Below are 26,042 nucleotides of genomic sequence, written 5' to 3' on the forward strand. Positions count from 1 at the left end.
ATTCATAGTTATGATATAAGATCAGCTAACTTAAGAGGCATACAAATTTTAAAGTTTGTATACAATTTAATTCGAGATTTTTATTTTAAATGTTTATTTTACTATATATAGTAAATTTTAAAATTTTAAAATTTTAAGAAAATAAAATCTTATAACTGATATTTTAAAACTAATAAAATTTTAAAATATTATAAATTTGTAAACATATTAAAAGTTTCAAATAACATGGATGAATTATATTGTCGTATATCGTTATACTTGCAAACATTTATAGTATATTTTATTGCATAAATAGTTGTTGAATTTGAAAGAAGTATAAGTGTTTGTATTTTTATCAAGTATAAATAATTTTTATTAAGTGTGTATATAATATTTGATTTAAACTGAAAAATACACCACAACGAATATAACTATTAGAAGTCTGGCGTTTGATAGTAATGTTATGAGTTATTTTTGCTTTGTGGATGGATCTTGAAAAGCAACAGATCAATATGCTGATCATGGATGATATTGTACCTCTCAAGTGGGGGAGGCTCCTACTATTGGGGCAGCCAATCTCCGACGCAGTCTCATGCAGAGATCGAAACCCTAGTCTGGGCGATGCGGTGTATGATTGGAGCGGATAATCAGGATATCGTCTTTTTTACCGACTGCTTCGATTTGGTGAAGATGGTGTCTTCGCCCTCAGAGTGGCCAGCTTTCAAGCTGTATTTGAAGGAGATTCAAGTTGATAAAGAGAAATTCAGTTCCTTGTTTTTAGCCTTAATTCTCCGCTCACATAATGGTAAAACAGATAATCTGACACGACGTATTCGTTCAGTTTCACATGAAGTTATATATGTAAACAATGTTTCTTCCTATTGGCTCGTTTGAGCTAATCTAATAATATGTTGTTAAAAAAAACCACCATACAAGTGATGAAACCAAGAACATTTACACTTTTACCCATTTTGTTGTACTTTGTGTTTCTTCTCCTTTCTTTTGATGGAATGCTTATGACACAATCATCAATTGTTGTATATAAATAATTAATTTTTCTAAAAATAGAAGAAAAGAAAAGAAAATGTAGTTTATAAATATTCCTATAAATGAGTAACTGAAACAAATTAGAAAATTGCTAGACCACATATTTTCCCCTCTTGTAATTCCTATCTTTATCTTTAGTTAATTTTAATTTGTATTTCTCTAAACTTTAACATATACAATATCAAAATATTAATTGATACATTTGGACTTGGAATTATAATTTTCGGTAATTAGATTATATCAAACTTAAATATATATTATTAATATTTTGGATATTTAATTATATGTTCGGCTTTGAGAGATATCTATATGGGTATCAGGTAATAGCTGAATCTGAACCCAAACCACGGATTTTGATAATATAAAACTCAATAGAATATTTTGGTTATAACCATATCCTACTCAAACCGTTTTTTTTTTGTTCGGTCCCGGCGTTGGGTTTTCTGCCCAGGCCCAGTCATCAGCATGTAGGTAGGTGAACGAGGTAGTGAATTGTGTTTAGTCTCTAGACATGGTACGGGATAAAAATTCAATTGTAATGTGGTCATCTTCCATGGGAGAGATGATGATGAATGCAGCCACAATGTTCCTAGGGCATAGAATTAATAATGTTTATTTTTTTTTTGAAAAAGTAGAATTAATAATGTTCCAAAGCGATTTTTTAATACAGATGACTGATTAACTAAACATTCTGGTTTCGTTTCATCTCTAATGAGAACAATTATTTTTCTAGGGCATAGAATTAAATTAATAATGATAGAAAGCAGTTTATAATACAAAAGACTGATTTAAAAACCATAACCAAACGCTAGTTTTTGTTTGCCATGAAACAACCAAAAAAAGAAGCACTAATTTTTAAACCTGGGAGAATAAAAGTCTGGTATCGTTTCATCTCCCTAATGAGAACAATGATAAGCAGAATTCGAAATGTCTGATCCTTTTCACCTGTGCTTGTTGCGTTTTGATGGTGGCATGTTCTTCATACTCCTACTGCCGCCTCCACCGCTAGTTCCAGGCCGCGATTTCCCAAACGCTTTCATCTTCCTTCTCTTCCTCTCTTCCTCACTATCAGACTTAGCTCCATGCTCTCTGTCTGCACTAGTAGCTTCTCTCTCCAGTTCACCCCAAGTCTTACCTTTTCTCTTCCTCTTCCTCTGACTCTTGCTCTGAGTCCTCTTCTTCTTCATCCTCTGACTCCACCAATGACTCACTCTCCGAGGCCTCATCCTCTGACTCAGACTCAACCTCCACATCTGATGGTTCATATCCTTCGTCTGACTCCTCAGAGCCCCCAGATTCTGAATCACTTCCGTCCAGATTCAAAAACTCCCATCCTCCATCATCTATGAAGCTCTGCGGATCATCCGTGATCGTCTTCAGGATCTGTTTCCAGTTCAGATTCAGTTTGCTCTCGTAGTACTTTATATCTGTAGTGTCGAGTCACTCCTTTATCCCCTCCAGAGAACTTGTGGGAACTGAGTCAACCCTGAGAACATCTTTTTTGAAGTCCTTGAAGATGATGGCCATGTCAAAGTTCTTCTGCCCAAACCCAACTCTCTCAAGATTCACAATCTCAATCTCACTCAGACTGTCACACCCCTCTCCCAAAAATACACCAAAAGAAAGTACCAACTTGCGTAGCTAATCACATTTCTCTCCTGACCTGAAGGAAAGAGAAAAGAGGGGTGAGTAAAACAAGTTTTACTCAGTGAGAGCGATCCCGCCTGTCCACAGGACCGTCAACACAAAACTAAGCACACCAGCAAGCGCATACACAAAGTCTAAGAATAAGCTATCAATAAACCTCCTAATATCTCCAACAATCAAACATGCTTCCTCAACAACATATAACCTATATATTTCACTAAACACAACTCATATTTAAAACATTAAATCATGCCACCACACAATATCATATAATAACTCGTAACATATGCAGGCACCATTGACCATACATCCCTTACTCATGTTGACACAAATGGTCATACATCCACTTTACTCATGCAGACACTAATGGTCATACATCTTTTTTCCTCATGCAGACACTAATGATCATACATCCACATATCATTATCAAACACTCACGTAACACATATCTGTCCTTAGTAGACATATCATCACTAATCAACCTATATCATACAAACAATCAAACAACTTATCCCTAAACCAAGCATAACACGATTACGGTCAAAATAGATTAGTGTTCAAAGTCCACAGATCACGCCCTCACCTTAATTATGGCTAGAAATAGGACTGGAAGGAAGAAGGCTGGAGCAGCTAGCAACAATCTGAAACTTGCAGCAGAAGAAAAACAGTTCAACATTCTCAATCCCGTTTTTAATTATTTCCTAATAATTTTCTCACCACAAAGACTAAAGTACGACGTAAAACATTAACAAGCCACATGCATCTCACGTCCTCATATTACCATGCAGCAACCTTTACGACTTAAAACACTAATAATCTACATGCATCTCACGTAACCATATAACCATGTAACAAGCATTGAAACATTTAAGTATTACTACTCTAACCACCTAGCAACCAACAATCAATAGTGTCTAACTTTAAACTAACGCTTATCCGATGCACAAAAGTGTAAATGAGGTGTTATGAATCCGCAATTCGCTTCCCCACCTGATTGAAGACGACGACACTAGGAATGGAGAAGTTGAAAGCGGTTAGCCTGAAACGCCCAAGGAACCAAACGACCTCGCTTGCAGACGGGGAAACAGAAACAACAGCAGACGACCTAACTTGCAGATGAAGAAGCCAACGACCCAAACAAACCACCGGTGATGGATCTGGACTCCGGTGAGAGAAGTTAACGACGGAGACAAACGATGACTCAAGCGGTGGTGACTACGGCTCGACGTAACGTGGAACTTGATCTCAGCGAGAAAGGTGATGGTGACTTGAGATTCAGATTTACGGAGACAAGGGAGTGATCGAAGTTGAAACGAAAACTTTGTAAGCGGCCATAACGAAGAAAACAATACGTACACCCATATATACACACTCACTTAGGGTTTTTGTTTAACAAAGAGGCTGGGTCCTTAGTGGGCTGGGTTTCTTTTCAACAAAAATAGGGGTTGGTCCAACAATGGTGGATTGGGGTGTTATAATTCTCCCCCACTTAATTAGAATTCGTCTCCGAATTCATCATTCTTTGCTGTACTTTGTTTTCAATCTTAATGAGTTGAGATTTGAACACATAATTCTTGAAAACAATTATATTGTCCATTAAAGAATCGAGTAACAGATAATGTCTCAAACTCACTAATTATAAAAAAAAAAAAAAAAAATCAGCCTCTTAGAATCCAATAAATGAGCTGGAAAACCGAAAGAAAGCAATTTTTTGTTTTATCCGATATGCTTCAACATTTTACGGCCTTAACCCCTCATTTGTTCTTCTTCCATGCCATTAGTGGGTTTTTCGCCCTCTTGATTCCCCATAACAAATACACGAGCCCCTTGTGCTTGCCTCTTTGGTAATGGTAACAGTTCCTCTCCATCTCGATTATTTTGTTTTTGTCCCACCCATGACGTTCTACAGTTCCTTGCAACATGACCAGGACGTCCACATCGATGACAAGTATCTCGTCCTTCCGGACAGTCGGGCCTAATATGTCCGGGTTTTCCACACGTGAAACACACTCCCATGTGTGCCAAGCACGCTCCAGAATGTGTCTTTCCACATGTGTCACACAATGGGGCTTGATTCCACATTCTCTCATCCTTTTGGTTGTTCAAAACTCGCTTTTGTGACTCCCTTCCCTTAGTTTCCCTCAGCTGAGTATTCCTTAGGTCATTAGCTTCCTCCTCAAGTCCCCTCTCCACTGTAGCGGCCTGCTCAACAAGCTCAACCATGCTAGTACAACCTCGAACAGAGCAACGGTTACGAATATCAGCCCTCAATCCCCTCATAAATCTGCGAATCAATTCCTGCTCACTATACTCTCTCCCAATAAACCTCCTTAGACGAGTGAACTCAGCATCATACCCTCTAACAGTCATCATACCCTGACGAAGCTCCAGAAAATCACATTCCAACTGGTCCATAGCTTCCTGAGGAAAATACTTTTTATTAAACTCCTCCAAGAAATCCTCCCAAGTAGGCACATAACCAACAGGTAAGCTCCTCTCAACATTCCTCCACCAATTGTCTGCATCTCCATGCAAGTAATGCACTGCAAGATCCGTCCTAAACTCCACCGGACATCTAGCTGACCTGAGATTCTTCTCCAACATCTGCCTCCAATCATCAGCCCTAACCTGATCATTTCCACCAGTGAAATACTCTGTGTTCATATTACCCATGAGCTTCATTGTCTCAAAATAAGAAAACTGAAATCCTGCTGGTGGCTGAGGTGGAGCAACCGGGGGTGCAGGTGGTGGCTGGCGAGGTGCGGGTGCTGGGGGAGCATAAACTGGTCGATCCAAAATTTCTCGCATCATGTTCCGGAGCTCTTGCATCTCTACACGAGTTGCAGCAATCTCTTCTGCATTAGCGGCAACGGAATCCTCTTCTGCTGGTGGTTGACCTTGCTCATTAGCTGGTGCATCACCAACTTGGTTTTCTCTGGGGTTTGCAGGACACCTTCCTCTTCTGTTTGGTGCCATTCTCTGTTTGCATAAGATCAAAATTCAGAACCACTACGCAAACTAAAACTTTACTCAAACAATTCTCAACGCAAGTCTACTTCTTTTGGTGTTTTTTTTTTTTTTGAAAAGTCTCAGTCCCCTTTTTCAAAATGCTACAATAAAAAGTTAGCCTTCCGGGTCAGAACCGGCTTGACTTTAACCTGGCTCTGATACCAATTGTCACACCCCTCTCCCAAAAATACACCAAAAGAAAGTACCAACTTGCGTAGCTAATCACATTTCTCTCCTGACCTGAAGGAAAGAGAAAAGAGGGGTGAGTAAAACAAGTTTTACTCAGTGAGAGCGATCCCGCCTGTCCACAGGACCGTCAACACAAAACTAAGCACACCAGCAAGCGCATACACTAAGTCTAAGAATAAGCTATCAATAAACCTCCTAATATCTCCAACAATCAAACATGCTTCCTCAACAACATATAACCTATATATTTCACTAAACACAACTCATATTTAAAACATTAAATCATGCCACCACACAATATCATATAATAACTCGTAACATATGCAGGCACCATTGACCATACATCCCTTACTCATGTTGACACAAATGGTCATACATCCACTTTACTCATGCAGACACTAATGGTCATACATCCTTTTTCCTCATGCAGACACTAATGGTCATACATCCACATATCATTATCAAACACTCACGTAACACATATCTGTCCTTAGTATACATATCATCACTAATCAACCTATATCATACAAACAATCAAACAACTTATCCCTAAACCAAGCATAACACGATTACGGTCAAAATAGCTTAGTGTTCAAAGTCCACAGATCACGCCCTCACCTTAATTATGGCTAGAAATAGGACTGGAAGGAAGAAGGCTGGAGCAGCTAGCAACAATCTGAAACTTGCAGCAGAAGAAAAACAGTTCAACATTCTCAATCCCGTTTTTAATTATTTCCTAATAATTTTCTCACCACAAAGACTAAAGTACGACGTAAAACATTAACAAGCCACATGCATCTCACGTCCTCATATTACCATGCAGCAAACTTTACGACTTAAAACACTAATAATCTACATGCATCTCACGTAACCATATAACCATGCAACAAGCATTAAAACATTTAAGTATTACTACTCTAACCACCTAGCAACCAACAATCAATAGTGTCTAACTTTAAACTAACGCTTATCCCATGCACAAAAGTGTAAATGAGGTGTTATGAATCCGCAAATCGCTTCCCCACCTGATTGAAGACGACGACACTAGGAATGGAGAAGTTGAAAGCGGTTAGCCTGAAACGCCCAAGGAACCAAACGACCTCGCTTGCAGACGGGGAAACAGAAACAACAGCAGACGACCTAACTTGCAGATGAAGAAGCCAACGACCCAAACAAACCACCGGTGATGGATCTGGACTCCGGTGAGAGAAGTTAACGACGGAGACAAACGATGACTCAAGCGGTGGTGACTACGGCTCGACGTAACGTGGAACTTGATCTCAACGAGAAAGGTGATGGTGACTTGAGATTCAGATTTACGGAGACAAGGGAGTGATCGAAGTTGAAACGAAAACTTTGTAAGCGGCCATGACGAAGAAAACAATACGTACACCCATATATACACACTCGCTTAGGGTTTTTGTTTAACAAAGGGGCTGGGTCCTTAGTGGGCTGGGTTTCTTTTCAACAAAAATAGGGGTTGGTCCAACAATGGTGGATTGGGGTGTTATACAGACTGACCACGAGGAACGGGTATTCTATGAGCTCAACTAAGCAGCTGGGGGTCGGTATAATGAATACAGATGTCTTGTGCGGAACACCATGGAAACCAAGCTCTCTCAGAGGTTGATCAAACTCAAGGTCCAGACTTGCAAACTGGGGTTGTTTCCACATATCATTGACCCGTTTTGCAAAGTGATTGAAATCCATGTTGATCTTGTTTTTCCTATCACGCTCCCGCTCTTCTTCATCAATCTCATCTGGATCATACGCTGATGATCTCTTCCCACTACCTAAAGACTGCACAGCATCCATTACCTCCACATAAAACTGAACGTCCTTTGTTTTTTTGGTTCCTACCATGATGTGGTTGTGCAAATGAAAATGAAGGAGGGTGATCATCTCCTTCTCAGCCGGCTGAAAAAACGCGTGCTTTATGTTTGCAAACAGGACATCCACACGCTCGTCAGGCATGGTCGTTGAATACCTGAAACCATTGGTATGAGCTTCGAGTGTTCCCCCAGGAATCTTCTTCTTGCGGCCACTAAACGGCGGACGGATCCGCAGCTTGGACAACCTGAGGGGTTTGAACTTGTTCCCTGCAAGTTGAAGTTTCTCTGACTCCCCAGCCATATTATGAAACTAGAACTTTTGAGAAGTTTATTGATCGGGATAATGATGAACTTGCTCCCGTGACCTACATATTTATAAGCTCCTAGTCCTAAGTCCTAATATAAAAAGGAAATTGTGCATATTCCATAATATAAAAGAATAATTTACTATTTTAATAAGGGAAAAAATCTCATTAAAATCTTAAAATAGGTACCCTTAAAATTTAACCTTAAATTTTCGGCTTAATTACATTAACATACCATTATATTTTCTAAAAAAAAAACAATTAACTGAATAATAATTTGATATGTCATCATTTCTCACACAAATATAAATATCACATATTAAAACTAATTAAATAATTACATAGTATTTTAAGGCAAAATTTCACTAAAATTTACTTACAAATATACAAGTCAAAGTTATATTGATATTAAGAAAGCAATACACATATTGATTTCTTAAAATCAATTTAAGTAAAATATTCTAGAAAGACTATAAAAACATATCAATTAATATAAAGTTAATAAAAATAAAGAACATATAACTTATTAAACATATAACTTATTAACAAAATCATATTAAAACAAAATATTATTTTATGTTAGTATTATTCCTATAATAATTTAAATAACAAGCTTTCAATAGTTATTATAATTGATTATAAAAAGAAGTATATTACCCCTGAATTATCTCCAACTCATTAAAAGAAACTGAATTCTAAATAAATATAGATTTATATATATTCATAAATAAATATAAAAATGACAACAAATAGGGGATATCATGATGTATGATTATTTATATATACCTAAGTATGTAAACTAATTAATCTCAACATTTAGAGTGATTATTCATTAAAAAATATAAATATTGATAACCGAATAGGAATATACGTTCTAATTGTACATTCATCTATGTGCTATTAAAAAGGAATGAGACAATAACCTTTATCATTATAAATAAACTTAGAACCCAAAAAAATTATAATATATTTAAAATGAGTGATTATTACATTATGCAAAATTGTTATAGTTACTCGATTAACCATAAATATAAATTTGATTTTTAAAGCACACAAATATATATTGCCATAAATTGAAATATTTTATAAATATTTTCTTTACCACGTTTTCATATATTTCACGCGTGAAATATATTCTTATATGAATACGTTGATTTTGGAATTTTATTAATTTTTTTATAATGTTTTTTTTGGTAATAATCTATCATTTATAGAAAATATTAACAACTCGACTAACTCAAAAGATTTATATAGCCTAATTAAAAATACTAAATCAATAAATTAGATTATCTTCAGAAAATCTATTTTAGAATCTGATTATTACTAACATATAATAAAATTAAATAATTAAACTACCAAATAATTTAGTATATGTTGTTATGGTTACATAAGAAACATGCAAAATTATTATGATTAAAAAATAAAACATAAGAGATATGAATTTTATTTTTAAACCGCACAAAAGATATGTTGCAATAAATAGTAAAATTTTATCAATATTTTTTCTACCATAAAACCTCTTACACATTTAAAGATTTCACGGGTGAAACGTATTTTTTACACGAAAAAATAAAGTTTTGAATAAAGAAATAAAAAACTTTAGTTACATATTATGTTTGACAGAAACATATATTTTTATAGGATAATAAAATGGCTTCCGCCTCTTCGTTGTCGTCAACTTGCGTGCCTTCACTGATGAAAGATGAAAAGTGGAGAAACTGGGCGGATCTTCCGCCGAAGGTGACGTCTTCGATTCTGCTTCGTCTNTATGTAAACTAATTAATCTCAACATTTAGAGTGATTATTCATTAAAAAATATAAATATTGATAACCGAATAGGAATATACGTTCTAATTGTACATTCATCTATGTGCTATTAAAAAGGAATGAGACAATAACCTTTATCATTATAAATAAACTTAGAACCCAAAAAAATTATAATATATTTAAAATGAGTGATTATTACATTATGCAAAATTGTTATAGTTACTCGATTAACCATAAATATAAATTTGATTTTTAAAGCACACAAATATATATTGCCATAAATTGAAATATTTTATAAATATTTTCTTTACCACGTTTTCATATATTTCACGCGTGAAATATATTCTTATATGAATACGTTGATTTTGGAATTTTATTAATTTTTTTATAATGTTTTTTTTGGTAATAATCTATCATTTATAGAAAATATTAACAACTCGACTAACTCAAAAGATTTATATAGCCTAATTAAAAATACTAAATCAATAAATTAGATTATCTTCAGAAAATCTATTTTAGAATCTGATTATTACTAACATATAATAAAATTAAATAATTAAACTACCAAATAATTTAGTATATGTTGTTATGGTTACATAAGAAACATGCAAAATTATTATGATTAAAAAATAAAACATAAGAGATATGAATTTTATTTTTAAACCGCACAAAAGATATGTTGCAATAAATAGTAAAATTTTATCAATATTTTTTCTACCATAAAACCTCTTACACATTTAAAGATTTCACGGGTGAAACGTATTTTTTACACGAAAAAATAAAGTTTTGAATAAAGAAATAAAAAACTTTAGTTACATATTATGTTTGACAGAAACATATATTTTTATAGGATAATAAAATGGCTTCCGCCTCTTCGTTGTCGTCAACTTGCGTGCCTTCACTGATGAAAGATGAAAAGTGGAGAAACTGGGCGGATCTTCCGCCGAAGGTGACGTCTTCGATTCTGCTTCGTCTTGGAGCGATTGAGATACTTCAAAACGCTCAAAAAGTGTGCAAACCGTGGCATCGCGTCTGTAAAGACCCTTCGATGTGGCGTAAGATTGACATAGACAACCGCGATGACAGGGCATGTTTCAAGTACAAACTCGATTCCATGTGCCGTCACGCAGTTGATCGCAGCCAAGGAGGGTTGGTTGAGATCGAGATTTGGTACTACGGTACTAATGATCTCATCAAGTACATCACTGATAGGTTCTCTCCTCCCTCCCTCTATCTCTATCTTCGTGTTACTCAAACGCACGCTAATTTTGGTTGATGCTAATTCTAGGGTTAGAGTGATTGGTGGATTTTGTGTCACGAAACTAGATCTAGTCTCTATGCCCCTCTATTTTTGTGTCACGGAACTAGATCTAGTCTCTATGACTCTAGTACTCTATCCTTTTACTGAATCTCTTATGAATGCACTTTCGGACATTGAGTTGCTTGAATCAGTCGTTTTGTCAACCAAGTGTTCTCAATAGGGTTTTTATGTTTTGTTTTCTTCTACAAGGCAAAGTTTATGTTTCACGTTTGTGACTGGTTTATTTAGTTTATCCCCTTTTTCTTACCACTTTTGAGTAGAAAACATCCACTTGTTCATTCTCAGATTGTTATGCTTTTGACGTCTAAAATGGTATGAAATAAAAGAAGAATTAAGAAGATCTTTTTTTTTTAACTAATTTACTCACAATTATTTGCAGGTCAAGTAACCTAAAAAGCCTTGGACTCGTAAGGTGCATGCGGTTAACAGATGAGGGAGTTGCTACAGCAGTTTCGAAAGTTCCATTGCTTGAAGAGCTTGAGGTTTCATACTGCTTATTTACAGGAGAGTCTCTGAGAGCTATAGGCCAGTCTTGTCCGAATCTGAAGACGTTGAAGTTAAACCGCAACCCTGAAATCATGTTTTCAAATTGTGGGTTAGATGACAATGCCAAAGCAATCGCAGGAAGCATGCCTGAACTACGCCACCTCCAGATTCTAGGGAACGGACTAACCAACAAAGGCTTGAAGGCCATTCTTGATGGTTGTCCTCACCTGGAACACCTCGATATACGCGAGTGTTACAACATCAACTTTGTTGGTGATCTCTTGAAGCGATGTTCTGAGAGGATCAAAGATTTGAGACTCCCCGGTGACTCAACGGATAATGATTCAGATGGTGGTGAGTACTTCTATTAAGGCGGCGATCCCATGAGGCCTACTATGATTTCTCACATCCTCTCTTGAACAATGCGGAGTAAGATTTGCTTTGTTGTTGTTGTGACTGATGAACAATTTCAGTTTCCTTTGTTTAAACTCTCTATTTTGGTAGTTCCACTGTCTTTATTTCCTTTGAACTTATAAGTTATTGTCGCTTTTTTTATTATACAGATTATAATCATAGAAAACCGTTTACAAAATGATGCAATTATGCAATTATAAACATGAGTTATAATTATAATAAAATAAAATTTTATTAACACTGATTTAATAATAATTTGATAATTAATTTGTTAACGAATGAAATCTCAATACAACACAATGAGCGCCAATGAGGCAATGACATAAAATTCGATTATTTTCATATATAATATTCATTGCAGCTTTGGTTCATTATCATAATTCTACTACCACAACTACAACTAATATGAAACTGTTACCATTTTGGCTACTATGACATCTTTGGAAAAGTAGGAACTGCTTTATTTTTGAAGGGATACAGGATAAACCGAATACCATCCTTCTCCGTGCTCAATCAAACAATCGAGAATGGAACTCGATGCACAATAACAACCATCACAGAAGCTTTCAGGATGAGATGCAGACAAAACGAACATGGACCAAACCTCCGGCGCCTTACATTAAATGCAATTACGATGCCAGTTTCGACTACAACGTTAATCAAGCTAAATGTGGATGGATATTCAGAGATCAAGATGGTGCTTCCCAAGGATGAGGGCTTTAATATTAAGTTATGCATCATCACCTTTACAAGCTGAAGCAAAGGCATTATTAGCGGCGACACAACAAAGTTGGATTAAAGGTTTAACAAATGTTATGTTTGAAGAAGACAATGAAACCCTCACTGCAATGATCAACGAAAAACAGGTTGATATATCAGTGGATAACATCACTCAAGATATCAAGGCATGGTCATCTAAATTTGTTTTTACTCCTAAAGCCTGTAATAATACTGCTCACTATTTAGCTAAATTTGGTTGTATCTCGAATACTTTTTATTCAGGGTATTTTTCACCTCCTCTCTGGCTCTCAAACCAATTGTATAATGATTATTCCCATTCATTAATATAAATATTTTTGCTGAATTTTTTTTATATTAATTTGATTAAATAATGGGCCTAAGCCCAAGATAGTGAAGGTTTCTGTCGGCTTGGCTGCGTAAACATGTTTATACCGTGAGGACCTAATTGTAAAATTAGATAACGAAATTAAATTAGAATGGCTTCTTCTTCTTCTTCCTCATCGCCGGCGGCGAAGAGGAACGGAGGGTACAGAAACTGGGCGGAACTTCCGCCCGAACTGACTTCATCTATCTTGATCCGTATCAGCCCGATCGAGATACTGCAGAACGCTCAGAAAGTGTGCCGATCGTGGCGACGCGTCTGCATAGACCCATCGATGTGGCGTAAAATCGACCTGAGAAACCTGGATGGCTTGGTTTACGATCTCGAGACCATGTGCCGTCACGCCGTTGATCTCAGCCAGGGCGGTTTGCTTGAGATCAATATTGATGATTACACCACCACTTCTCTCCTCACCTACATCGCCGACAGGTTCTTTCTCTATCCCTAAAACTCCCAATACACGCTAATTTTTTTATGAATTGTCATACGAATTGTGCTATTACTTGTGATTATATATCTAAAGTGGTTAGTTAATTTGTTGAACACTGCATTATATTTAGATTATTATTATAATTATCTATATTGTAACACTCTTTTGCAGATCAAGTGATCTGAGAAGCCTTGGATTTGTTGAATGTGGTCCGGTAATGAGCAGAGGAGTCATTGAAGCAGTCATGAAGCTCTCAATGCTTGAAGAACTCCAGATTTCATACGAGTCTATCAGAGAACAAGATTTGAAACTTGTAGGCCAGTCTTGTCCGAATCTGAGGACGTTAAAGCTATATTGTATGGATAATTCTGAGTACTGTTGTGATAAGGTTGCTCTAGCAATCGCTGAGACAATGCCTGGTCTTCGCCACCTATGGCTTTTCAGGAACGGGTTATCGGACACGGGCTTGAACGCTATTCTTGAGTGTTGCCCTAACCTGAATGTCCTCGATTTACACAAGTGTTCAAACATTACTCTTGTTGGAAATATGGGGAACTGATTTTTTTTTTTTTAAAGGATTAAAGATTTTTGAGACGCCCCCAACCTAATGACTCAACTGCTGATTACCCATTTGGTGACTTACCTTCCGTGTCATGAAAGATGCTTCCTAGATTCTATTCGTTTGTTAGTGATTCTTATTTAGATTATTGTATTTCACTGATCCATACAATTCATGTTGGAATCTCCGCGAACCTATCATATATCAGAATGTCGCTATTATTATAATGTATAAATGAATTTTCCTTATGAGAAACTGAGTACTACATCGTCTAAACGTACAAAATAGAGAAAACCGTAAATGAAGGTACTTCACTTCTTATTTTATTGATTTGAGGTTTTAATCCTTCAGAAAATGATTTGTTCGGTTCTTCTTCCTCGTCGTTTTGAGGTCATGTTGCAATAACTAGTCCCTTGATCTCAAATTACCGAGTCTTGTTTTGCTTCACATTGCCACTCTCATAACACATCCTTTTGCCATGGTTAGTGAAAAGAAGTAGTAGGTTATTACTTATTAGCAGAAGAAGATCATCGACTTGATACTTGTAGAACCCTTATTATGAGCTAGTTAACAATTTAACAAATGCATTAGTAAAATCAAATTCTTAAGTTGTTATCTGCTTCTAATATCTGTACTGTGTCAACTAGAGCGGCTTTTAAAAAGGTTCAAGAAGAGCAAATGAAACGGACCCAAAACAATTTTGCAAAATTACTTTACAATTTAGAGTATTTTAAGATAATTTAGGGCATTTTTCAAAAAGTAATCCTTACTATAAGCTAAAGATATATACTACTTCCTTTAGTTTTTAATATTCCAATTTCTTGGATTTTTTTTTTCTTTCAAAAAGATAGATTTGTTTCTATGCAATATTTATTTGTTGTTATTGATGAATACTGTTGAGTTAGAGTTATATAGAAAATTGTAGATCATAAAAGTAATGCATGCACAACTTTATTATGTGTATATATTTTCTTGTTAAAATGAATTACTAAGAAACAGCTGTATATATAATATATTAGTACATATGCTAAGGTGTTAATATTCTGATGAGCCGGATCTCTCGACAATGAAAAATTCTTTTGAAGTTATTTTGAACATGTTTGAATGCATGTTGACTTGAGTGTCTGTTTAATTTTGGTCATGTTGCAATAGCAGCCTAACAGGTATTTCGCATATGAATTCATTCAACTTTAATTAATCATTCATCTAATTAACCACATTTATTCATTATTTTCTAATAAATTGTCATAGCCGTTTCTCTCTGACGCAACCACCAAGGTTTAGTTTTTCGGCTTAACGTCACAATGTATGGTTTGATGATTTTGTGTCGAAGAATTTTTTTTTCATGGGCATGTTTGTAATAGTTTCTACACTTCTCATGGTGCCTTATGGAGATTTTTCAAGTTTGTGTCTCTATGTCCGTTTATGCTTATTCTTCATGTAACTTTAATTTCTAAGTTGAATCAAAATGTTGGTGCACAAAAATAAAAATTCTATCAAACTTGACATATGTAAGATATATATAAGATACATTTGATTATAAAGCATTTTCAAAATCTAACTGAAATATATTTTTACTTAAATAGAAATGAGTCTATTCACGTTTTTTCATTTCTACTAATATCAAATAGAGTTCAAAATATATTGTCCATGACAATATCAACTCCAAGGCATTTGAATATTCGGTTTTTGGATATTTCGGATATTGGATTTATTATCCATTCGGTTTTTTTTTTTGAATTCTCTATTGGTTTTGCTTTGGTTTTTCTATTTATGTTTTGGTTTTAGTTCCGCAATTTGAATTTTTCATTAATTTTATTTTATTTTTTTTTTTTGGGTAGTTTTGGATATTTTTGGTTGCTTATTTGGAGAATTAATTGGTAATTTTGGTTTGGTTTTGGTTTGGCTAGATTTCGGTTTGGTACATTAGGATTGGTTGTTTTCCCTAAATTAACAATATCTTTGGTATGTTGGCAAGTGTATTTTGCCAAAGCCTGCCTAATTAGAAAATCTAGGGCACATAAATAGCGCGTGACTATTATTTGCTATATGTGCGTGTGGCCTTGCTTGAGTTTTCCTTCAGCTATAAGTATTGAGTCTAATTATTATACGTGGCATGAATTGCACCGCATACACATAATACTACGTAGACCTAGTTTGGAATAAGAGTAGGAAGCCGTATAGAGGTCCGAACACACTTCACTTCACTTCTTATCCTCAAAGATGTCTGCCTCCGTCCCTGTGTCACTGGCTACTTTCGTGCCTCCGCTGACGGAGCTTCCGTCGGACTTGAAAGTCAAAGAGGAGCCAATAAACTTGGCGGAGCTTCCGTCGGACTTGACAGCTTCGATCCTAGTCCGACTTGGTGCAGTTGAGATACTTGAAAACGCTAAGAAGGTGTGCACATCGTGGCGACGCATCTGTAAAGACCCTTCGATGTGGCAAAAAATCGACTTGCGAGAGCTGGGAAGCCGCGGATTGGACGATTTGGCTTTGGATAGATTGTGCCGTCACGCTGTTGATCTCAGCCAGGGCGGCTTGCTTGAGATCGACATTGAGCACTTTGCGACCGATTCTCTCCTCACCTACATCGCCGAGAGGTTCTCTTATCTCTATAATCCCTTACACTTTCAAGTATGCCTTAACTTTTAACGGCTTTTATTTGGACTGATAATCAAATATCTCAAATGTGTTTGTCTCCTTATTTTTCTGGTGAGGATTAGGGCAAAATCTTGTTTACAGTCATCTCAAACGCTTTGCTCGTACAACACGTCATTCCTTGCTCTTCTTAGTTGATTAGTACTTTGAGAATTTCTAAATCACTATATTGTTCTGCTTAGTTAATGCTTTAATCGACACGCAATGATTTGCAGATCAAGTAATCTGAAAAGTCTTGGACTTCGAGTATACCAGGGATATGTGACGAACAAAGTACTTGTGGACGCAATCGCAAAATTTCCATTGCTTGAAACCTTCGAGGTCTCACACTCATCGCTTAAACTGAATCTGAAAGCTATAGGACAGGCTTGCCCGCAGCTAAAGACATTGAAGCTAAACTCCTCAGGGTCAGGGTTTTGTGGGTTAGATGAGTTAGGTTACAGGTCCGTTCGCGTCAAGTGTGATGATGAGTATGCCCTAGCAATCGCTGAAAGCATGCCCAAACTACGCCACCTCCAGCTTCTTGGGGACAGGTTAACTGACACTGGCTTGAACGCCATTCTTGACGGCTGTCCTAACCTGGAACACCTCGATTTACGCAAGTGTTTCAACATTAAACTTGCCGGAAATCTTGAGAAGAAGTGTTTGGAGAGGATCAAAGAGTTCAGAAGCCCGAATGACCCAACTGTTGATTACCCATTCGATATCGTTTTTGTCAATTCTGATTCAGATGAAGACTATTCAGATGAGGAGGGGAACATTGACGCCTACTACGACTTAGCAGGCACCTATATAGGTATTGAATCTCTCTGAAAACAAGTTGCTTTTGTTGGCCTTGTCAACTTATGAACTCGTTCATGTCTCCTCTTTTCTCTATGTTCGTACTATGCTTTGGTTGTTTAAAATTATTTCCTTTGAACTTTTAATTGTTGAGAGTGTGACTGTATAGCTCGACGAAAACGATGCGATGGTTTTTTATTTCTCAATGATCTGCTGATTTAAATTTACAAATCTAGTGGTGCTCAGGAGCTCTAGGTCTTAATAACACTCATGGCCATAGTTGAATATCAAAGTTATAGGTGATGATCTTGTCCACGGCTAAAGACATTGAAGCTAAATATATTGCTTATGTTATTCTCTCTTAAAAGTTAATGATGATCATGATTCATGCACTAGTTTTGGTGAAACCATGCTTGAAATACGCTACCTCCAGCTTCTTGAGAATAAGAAGACTAAGGGAAAGTGGCTTAAAAACACCATTCTTGATAACAATCCTGACCTGGAACACTTTAATTTACGCAAGTGTTTCAACATTAACCTTGTTGGAAATTGATATATCATGGTTTTTATGGTTTTTAACCATGATATAAGGAGTCTTTTAGAGTCTTTGATGTGTTTTCTATGATGTTTTGGAGTCTTTGCAGGTTTTCTAGGATTTTAGCACGGATGGAGCGAAATGGAGCAATTTGGATTGTTTTGGAGCAGAAATCTCGGATCAAAACAAGGGCATCGATCGACACCAAGATTTGGAGCATCGATCGACACCCTCTTCAGCCGATGAAGAATCACAAAATTGGAAGTTTTACAATTCTACCCCAAAGTCTTCCAAAATTGCAACATAAGTCCCTGACGTGTTTTAGGACATATATATATATATAGTTTTTAGGTTTTTAAAACCCTTAAGTTTTATTCTATCAAGTTTTATTTTCCTGCAACCCTGTGAAATTTTGAGAGCTTTGGAGAGAGAGATCTGCTTTGTAGAGAAGAATTTCTTGAACTCCCTTTACTCTTTTAATCTCTATTTGCTTATTATTCAGAATTATGTTTTGTTCTTCATTGATTAATGTCTGAGTAGTTTGCTTGTTAGGTTCAGGGTTTTTTATAGAGTTTTTATGAATTATTAGATCTGATTATTTAGGATTCATTATCTATCTAGATCTCCATCTTATGTTGTTCTTCATATTAATCCTTTATTGGCCATCTAGAATTAATAATCTACGAAAATAAATTGATATGAGAAGATAATTGATTTTCCTGATAAAACCTTTTGATGAGCAAAATTATTTCTTGCAAAGATATTTGATTTGATAATTTTGTGAACAATCTAAACCTGATTTTATTGCTGATTTTTAACTTAGAATTTTGCAAAGAGATTTGGATTTTCTGGTTTTAAATTTAGATATTATTTGCAGTGACAACTGATTTAATTTACAAAAATGTTTAGAGTTCTAAATCTGTTCTTAATTGCTTGAATCCTATTTATTTCTTGATTTAATATTTCATAATTTCCTGAGAAATTCCCTAGACCTAGCTTTTTGATCCATTGAATTTACAACAATTTTATTTAATATTTTTGCATTGCTTATCTTTATTTAAATCAATTTGTTTAGCATAATTATAAAACTCTATAATTTATTGTGTAAACTTGAGTCCTTGTGGAATTCGATCCCTAAGTACTGCAGTGATCTCTTAATTTGAGAGAGTAGTTCTAGGGTAAATTTGAGCATATCATAAATCTAGAGAAGTGATATTGAGAAAATATTTTAAACGCCCCAATGAGTCAACTGCTGATTACCCGATACCCATTTTGTCTATTTTGATTTAGATGAGATGACTTGGGCATGTAACTTATATGGTGGTGGTGACATGGAGGTCGACTATGATTTCTAAGGTGCCAGTAACATAGATTTCAGATTAGATATTAAATCTCTATATGCAGAAAACCTGTTGTTTATGCTGATCTCCAACTTATGAACTCGTTCATGTCTCTTTTTTCTCTACGTTCGTAATTGCAGTGTGTCCTTATTTTGATCTTTTCTAATTTTGTGTCCGTTTAGAAGACATGCATGTGCAATTAAAACTATTCATCATGAGAAATTAAACATGAATAAAAAATTAAAACCCATGGAAGGCCTGACTCCTTAGCTAACATGTGCAATCACGCCGTTGATCATAGGTTACATAATGATAGTCATCAACAATATACTAATGGTAAATATATATATATATATATATATATATATACTAGATAAGAACCTGTCCGATGTGCAGTTTTAAAATTTTGTAAATAAAATAAAATTTAATAAAATTTAATAAAATTTAATAAAATTTAATAAAATTTAATAAAATTTAATAAAATTTAATAAAAATATATTAATATTTGTTATGCGTTATTTATTAGTTTTATTTTTGCTATAATATACTAATTTATATTCATTTACCAATCTTTTATGTAAAACATATTTTTTATACTTATAAATATTATATGTTACAAATATGTTTTTTACCACCATCTAGAAAATATCTGTATGAATATATTAAGCCAATTATTATATGTCTTTTTATTTTTACTTTTGTATAGTTTTTTAAATTATTAAAATTATTGGCTCAAAAAAATATTTTAAAGAAAAAATATACTCCCTCCGTTACAAAATATATGATGTTTTAAGCAAAACACGCAGATTAAGAAGTTTTTACTTTTAACAAGTTCAACCAATCAGAAATAATACTGCATAATATAAAATACTAAACTAATCTAAAAGTTGCATTGAAATTTGAAAACATCCTATATTATGAAACAACAAACTTCTCCAAAATATTCTATATTCTGAAACGGAGGGAGTATTATATAGTATACGAATCAATAATGTCTCATCACAATAGAATATGACCAACCATGGAGAAAACTTTGGCTCCACACTCCTCTTTTATGGAGAGAACCTTGCGTCCAACCTCCTCCACCATTTAGAGAACTTTGGCTTCACCTTCTTCCCTTGGGGAGATAACATTGCGTCCAACCTCCTCCACCTTTCTTCCTTAAAGAGATAAAATTGCGTCCAACCTCCTCCACCATAAAGAGAACCTCGGCTCTGCCCTCCTCATGTGTGAAGAGAACATGTTCACGTCTTTTAGCTATCTCAAAATGGCTTCTCCGACAACCAATGAAACTAAAGATCATTTTCTAAAATCACAAAATCTTTTGATAGTAACTAATGTTAAACTTTTCAATGTATTTGTGGAAGTGTATTTGACACACCATGATGTAGCCTTTGTCTCTGGAACGCCCCGACTGCCACCTTTCTTAGTGAGCCCCATGTCCACTGTCAGTTCATGGGCCTACCTTTCTCAGTGGGTCCCACATCTACTCTTGGCCCATCCATATCCGACGGCCGGTTTGTTACGTCTAGGAAATTTTAAATACTTGTTTATCGATCCTCAAATCACCATATGCTCTTTCCTTGTGTTTTATCCTCACTTGCGTAGTTCCGACAATCACTACCCGAAAGATCACCCATCATGAAACTACTCCAGTTCAAACAAGCTTAACTCTGAAGTTCTCTCAGGACCCTTGATCGAAAAGATAATTGCACTTTGGTGACAAGGTGACCAAATTAATTCTTTTAAACTTATCTGCAAACCAGGGTGTCACAATCTCCGAACTCCCATGAATCTATCAAAAACAGTTTTTGTTTTTCCAATCTATCTATCTATGGTTGTTGTAATCTTGTGTTTGATTAGCCTATTTTATTTAACCATTAGGTTGATGAACTTCTACTCTTTATCTCCCTTTGGGATTAAATGAATGGTAACAATTATATTTGCACAAAAAAAAAGGTCTATGACCAACCAATCAAGGTTGAGAAATTAGAAAAAAATTAATTTGGCATAAATAAAAAATAATAGAAAATTATAAGCACGATAATATATGAATCCCAAATAATTCAAAGGTGAAAAGATAAATTAAATAAAATAATCTAAAAATACTAAATTAAATTTTAAAATACAGTATTAGAAAAAGAAAAACATATATTATTTTTTTTGGGTCAACATATTAATCTTACCTATTCCAAACTGAAAAGGAAAAAGTAGGAGAAAATTTTGGTTTAAAAAAATAAGAAAAATTTACCTTTCCATTAACAAAGTTTTACCAATAGAACAAAATTGGAAGCAATATTTTTGAATAACTTATTTTGTTAGAAGAAAAATATGAGACGATCTATGTTTATATAGAAGTGAATGTTTACAAATTTTAGAATTAATAATTAACTATATATTTTCTGTAATCCCATTTTTTTTTTTTGTAGAATTAATAACTTCAAATTAAATATAAGTAAATAATGTTATAATTTTGAATTTTATGATATATATATATATATATAATATTCTTATAAATATTTATAAAAAAACTTTTAGTTTTTGTAACTTTTTGATAATTATATTTTTTAATTATTAATTTGTTCAAAACAAAATATTGTAATCTCGAATCCTTCCTATTAAATATTAACTTTTACATATGTCAAAATCTCAGATTGATATAAACTTGACACATGCTAAAATCATGTTAGTGGCTATTTTTCAAAACCCAACTTTATATGATAAGATATACATATATATATAATATACTTAGTGATAGTCATCAACAATATTACTTAAATGGTTACCAAAAACATCTTTGACTGAGTGTATGCCACACATGACAATCTGTAACTATATTTTAGATTTTGTCTACCACCACAATAATGTTATCAGCATAATGTGGAAGATTCACTTTTGACCAAAAATAAAAATGAAATTAAATAACTAGGTTGACTAGAGAGTTATATAAAATAGAGCTTTTTGTAAGGATTTAGAGAAGCACATACTTAATCTTTTATTTTCTTAGAAACAGAAAAGTAATTAACAGTAAGAACAAAAATAATGAGTTTCACAAAAACTTATGTTATTTTATTTCTTGTAGTGATCTTGACAAATTCGTTGTCCAACTCTGGCGTCTTGGCTTCATCAGGTATGTTGTTATTATTCAAATATTATTTGTTATTTTAACTGTAACTATTGAATATAAATTTTACTTTTTGGAAAGAAAAAAATATGTAAAACCGTTTTTTTACTTTTTCTTTTAACATAAATCCTACATGTGTTATAGTGAATGAAGCACCAAAATCTGATACGTGCACTAGACCATGTACAAAAGAGTATGGAAACGATGAATGCCAGTATGACTGTACCTTCATGAATTACAAGGATGGACAGTGTGTTGCTGGACGATGTTGTTGCAAACATTGGTAGATAATCATCCAGCAATTTGAGCGGTTGAATTATATATATATATATATATATATATATATATTTTTATATATATGTATTATCAATTTATGTATGCTCTTTAATAAAATAAAACATATATATTATCGTTTCTGTGATTCTACTTATTTGTCTTGATGTGTGTGTTTATAGAACAACTTGTATTAAGTTTGTGCGTGCAAATAACAAAAATGACCATTTGCTAGATTAAACTTAATCAAAAAAAATATTAAGAAAGTATTTTTTTGATAGTTACATATCCTTTTATTAATATCAGATTTATGCATACAATTTATTTTGATAAAAACTAGTTTTAATCTAAGGTACATGTTGTTCTTATACATTGGACATGAAGATTGCAATTTACACTTGTCTGATTTACTTTAGATTATCTCCATGAGCGACAAATAGTGAAACAGTTTATGTTTCGCCTAAAATTGATACAGTTACAAGAAAGTGAGATATTAAAAGATATATTAAACATGTTCCTTTTAAAACCATTAATTTCTTCTCCAAAATCTCCACCCTTGGTATTTATTTGAAAATGAACTATCTTCGGAAAAACCTGAAGAAAAAATCTAACAATAAATAAATGACTAATTATTTATTTAAGTATTTATCTCAGGAACTTTGACCGAAAAGATAATTGCAGTTTAATGACGTAGATGGCCAAATCAATATTTTATACATCTTCACAAACCAGGATGTCACAATTCATCGCCACTAATACATCACAACGTTTTTGTTGCACACCAAAATTGTCACCCCTGAAAATGTGATCCCTATTGACTTTACACTCGTCCTGGTTCAGCTCTGATACCACTTGAAAATAAATTCTAAATTTCATAAAAAATTTGAAATCTATACTATATTTTTTTTGGTATTTGAGATACCCTATATTGTCTTTAAAATGACATTTTCTTAATTAATATTTAATTTTCAGAAAATAATAATTTAACTAATATGTTTTACATATATTAGTATAAACTAAAATTAACAATTTAAATTAAAATATTCAGAAATTTTTTTAGTTTTTTTTTTGAAAAATTAGTAATAAAGGACCTTTCTAATTTTTTTTGTCTATATTTAATTTTATTTGTAAGTTGTTAATTATGATTAAACTACCATTACTAAAAGATAAAATCAAGTTTTAAGCAGTTTAATAGAGAAACAAAAAAATCATCTTAATAGATAACTTCAAAGAAGATTTGAAGAAGAAACTTTGCGGTTTTGTTGAAAATAATTAGTTTTTAATATATATCCATGACTTTTGTTCTATAACGTTTAATATTTATTTTTTCTTTCAATTCTAAAAAGTTTAGATTATGAATTAGACCATTTTTACATGTTTTACAAATTTAAATGAAATATGTTCTAAAATTTTGGAATATGGAATTTTAGAGGTTCCAATTTTATATGATTAACAAAATTTAGAGTACATATTCTACGAAAGTTAGTCTTTGTATTTATTTAAAATTAAATATATATATATATATATATATATATATATATGTATTTTAAATGTCTTCATCACATTTTCCTAAAAATCAAATAAAGAATGGTAAATACTGTTTTCATATTACAAAAAAAAAAAAAAAAAATCAATTGAAAACTTACATTCAAAAAATTATATGTTTGATGGGAAATTTATTTAGATTACTGCTGATTGAATAATCTAAATAGAAAGCACATAAAAAGAGATTAATTTGACACACTTAGTAGACCACTTATTTTTTTTGGGGATTATTAATTTTACTAAAGCGTTTTAATTAAGGCTCAATTGATTAATTTCATAATTAAAGGTATAATAGGTTTTTAATTATTGTAAAGCCTATTTCACCACCAAATATAGATGAACAAACTTTTCTTAACAAACATCTTTTTATTTTCAGTTTCCTCATTTTCCATTTTATAATTCTATTAAATTACAAAATCAAACCGAATTACAGGTTTTATTAAAATAGAAACGATTCTATTCCACATTTTGTTTGATATTTCCTACTAAAATCGGAGGGAATCCAATATATACTATTCATGACTATTGACAATATCAGTGGTGTGGTGGGAAATGTAATTTGCCTAATGAGAAAATCAGAGGAAATATAATAAGCGCGTGAGTGTTATTCGCTATATGCTTGATCTTCCTTTAGCTATCGAGTGTTGAGTCTAATTATTAGACGTGGCATGAATTGTACCACAAACACAAAATACTACGTAAACCTAGTTTTGAATTAGAGACGGGGGGAGCCATAAAAAGGTCCGAACACACTACACTTTCACTTCTTATCCTCAAAAAAATGTCTGCCTCCTCCTCTACATTGGTGCCTCCGCTGATGATGAGAGAGGAAGAAGAGCCGAGAAACTGGACGGAGCTTCCGTCGGAGGTTACGTCTTTGATCCTGCTCCGACTTGGTGCAGTTGAGATACTTGAAAACGCTCAGAAGGTGTGCAAACCGTGGCGACACATCTCTAAGGACCCTTCTATGTGGCGAAAAATCGACATGCGAGACCTGGGAAACCGAAGATTGAAGGATTTGGATTTCGATACCTTGTGCCGTCACGCTGTTGATCTCAGCCAGGGCGGCTTGCTCGAGATCAACCTTGACTTCTTCTCGTCCGATTCTCTCCTTGCTTGCCCACATCTAAAGACATTGAAGCTAAACTCCCCAGGATGGTCACGCTACATATCGTTTCGCACCAAATGTGATGATGATGATTATCCCCTAGCAATCAGCATGCAACTGTTTCGACATCAACCGTGTCGGCATTCTTAAGAAGCACTGTTTGGAGAGGATCAAAGAGTTCAGAAGCCCGGACAACTCAACCGATGGTATCACTTTTGTCAATTCTGATTCTGACTCAGATGATGACGACTCAGATCATGAAGGTCTACAACAACTTAGGAGGTACTGGGGACTATTATAGGGACTAGGTATTAAACGTCTCTAAAAAAAATTTGCTTTTGTTGGTCTTGTCAACTTATGAAGTCGTTCATGTCTCCTAGCTCTTTTCTTTATGTTGGTACTTAGTAGTTTCAAAGACCTTATTTCCTTTAAACTTTTAAGCTTTGAGTGTGTGACTGTAAGTTGCGATAACGATCAGATGATTTTTATTATGAGATTCTATTATATAATATATATATACTTAAAATATGGCCCGAACAAATAGTATAAACATGCTTCTAAGTTTCATTTG

At 34.0% G+C, this 26,042-nt stretch overlaps 4 protein-coding genes and 1 pseudogene across 4 annotated transcripts; 4 read left to right on the forward strand and 1 right to left on the reverse strand.

The window, feature by feature from the left end:
• Nucleotides 1,968-8,004, reverse strand: LOC104747581 (annotated as a pseudogene).
• Nucleotides 10,630-12,108, forward strand: LOC104715557 (putative F-box/LRR-repeat protein 23). Its single transcript, XM_010432954.2, has 2 exons — nt 10,630-10,987; nt 11,476-12,108. Exons 1-2 carry the CDS (start codon nt 10,635-10,637, stop codon nt 11,951-11,953), a joined length of 831 nt encoding a protein of 276 aa, XP_010431256.1. The 5' UTR covers nt 10,630-10,634; the 3' UTR covers nt 11,954-12,108.
• Nucleotides 13,214-14,117, forward strand: LOC104715565 (putative F-box/LRR-repeat protein 9). Its single transcript, XM_010432962.2, has 2 exons — nt 13,214-13,548; nt 13,721-14,117. Exons 1-2 carry the CDS (start codon nt 13,214-13,216, stop codon nt 14,106-14,108), a joined length of 723 nt encoding a protein of 240 aa, XP_010431264.1. The 3' UTR covers nt 14,109-14,117.
• Nucleotides 16,460-17,579, forward strand: LOC104747588 (putative F-box protein At4g05475). Its single transcript, XM_010469243.2, has 2 exons — nt 16,460-16,708; nt 16,982-17,579. Exons 1-2 carry the CDS (start codon nt 16,545-16,547, stop codon nt 17,577-17,579), a joined length of 762 nt encoding a protein of 253 aa, XP_010467545.2. The 5' UTR covers nt 16,460-16,544.
• On the forward strand, nt 25,130-25,709 carry LOC104747595 (F-box protein SKIP19-like). Its single transcript, XM_010469257.2, has one exon. It carries the CDS (start codon nt 25,145-25,147, stop codon nt 25,619-25,621), a length of 477 nt encoding a protein of 158 aa, XP_010467559.1. The 5' UTR covers nt 25,130-25,144; the 3' UTR covers nt 25,622-25,709.

This window comes from Camelina sativa, chromosome 2 (assembly GCF_000633955.1).
Source record: "Camelina sativa cultivar DH55 chromosome 2, Cs, whole genome shotgun sequence".
Classification (NCBI taxonomy): Eukaryota; Viridiplantae; Streptophyta; class Magnoliopsida; order Brassicales; family Brassicaceae; genus Camelina; species Camelina sativa.

Coding starts and splice junctions, on each gene's coding strand:
- LOC104715557 (XM_010432954.2), top strand. CDS start 10,635: ATGGCTTCCGCCTCTTCGTTGTCGTCAACTTGCGTGCCTTCACTGATG. Junction 10,988..11,475: donor ATCAAGTACATCACTGATAG/GTTCTCTCCTCC, acceptor AATTATTTGCAG/GTCAAGTAACCTAAAAAGCC.
- LOC104715565 (XM_010432962.2), top strand. CDS start 13,214: ATGGCTTCTTCTTCTTCTTCCTCATCGCCGGCGGCGAAGAGGAACGGA. Junction 13,549..13,720: donor CTCACCTACATCGCCGACAG/GTTCTTTCTCTA, acceptor ACTCTTTTGCAG/ATCAAGTGATCTGAGAAGCC.
- LOC104747588 (XM_010469243.2), top strand. CDS start 16,545: ATGTGGCAAAAAATCGACTTGCGAGAGCTGGGAAGCCGCGGATTGGAC. Junction 16,709..16,981: donor CTCACCTACATCGCCGAGAG/GTTCTCTTATCT, acceptor AATGATTTGCAG/ATCAAGTAATCTGAAAAGTC.
- LOC104747595 (XM_010469257.2), top strand. CDS start 25,145: ATGTCTGCCTCCTCCTCTACATTGGTGCCTCCGCTGATGATGAGAGAG.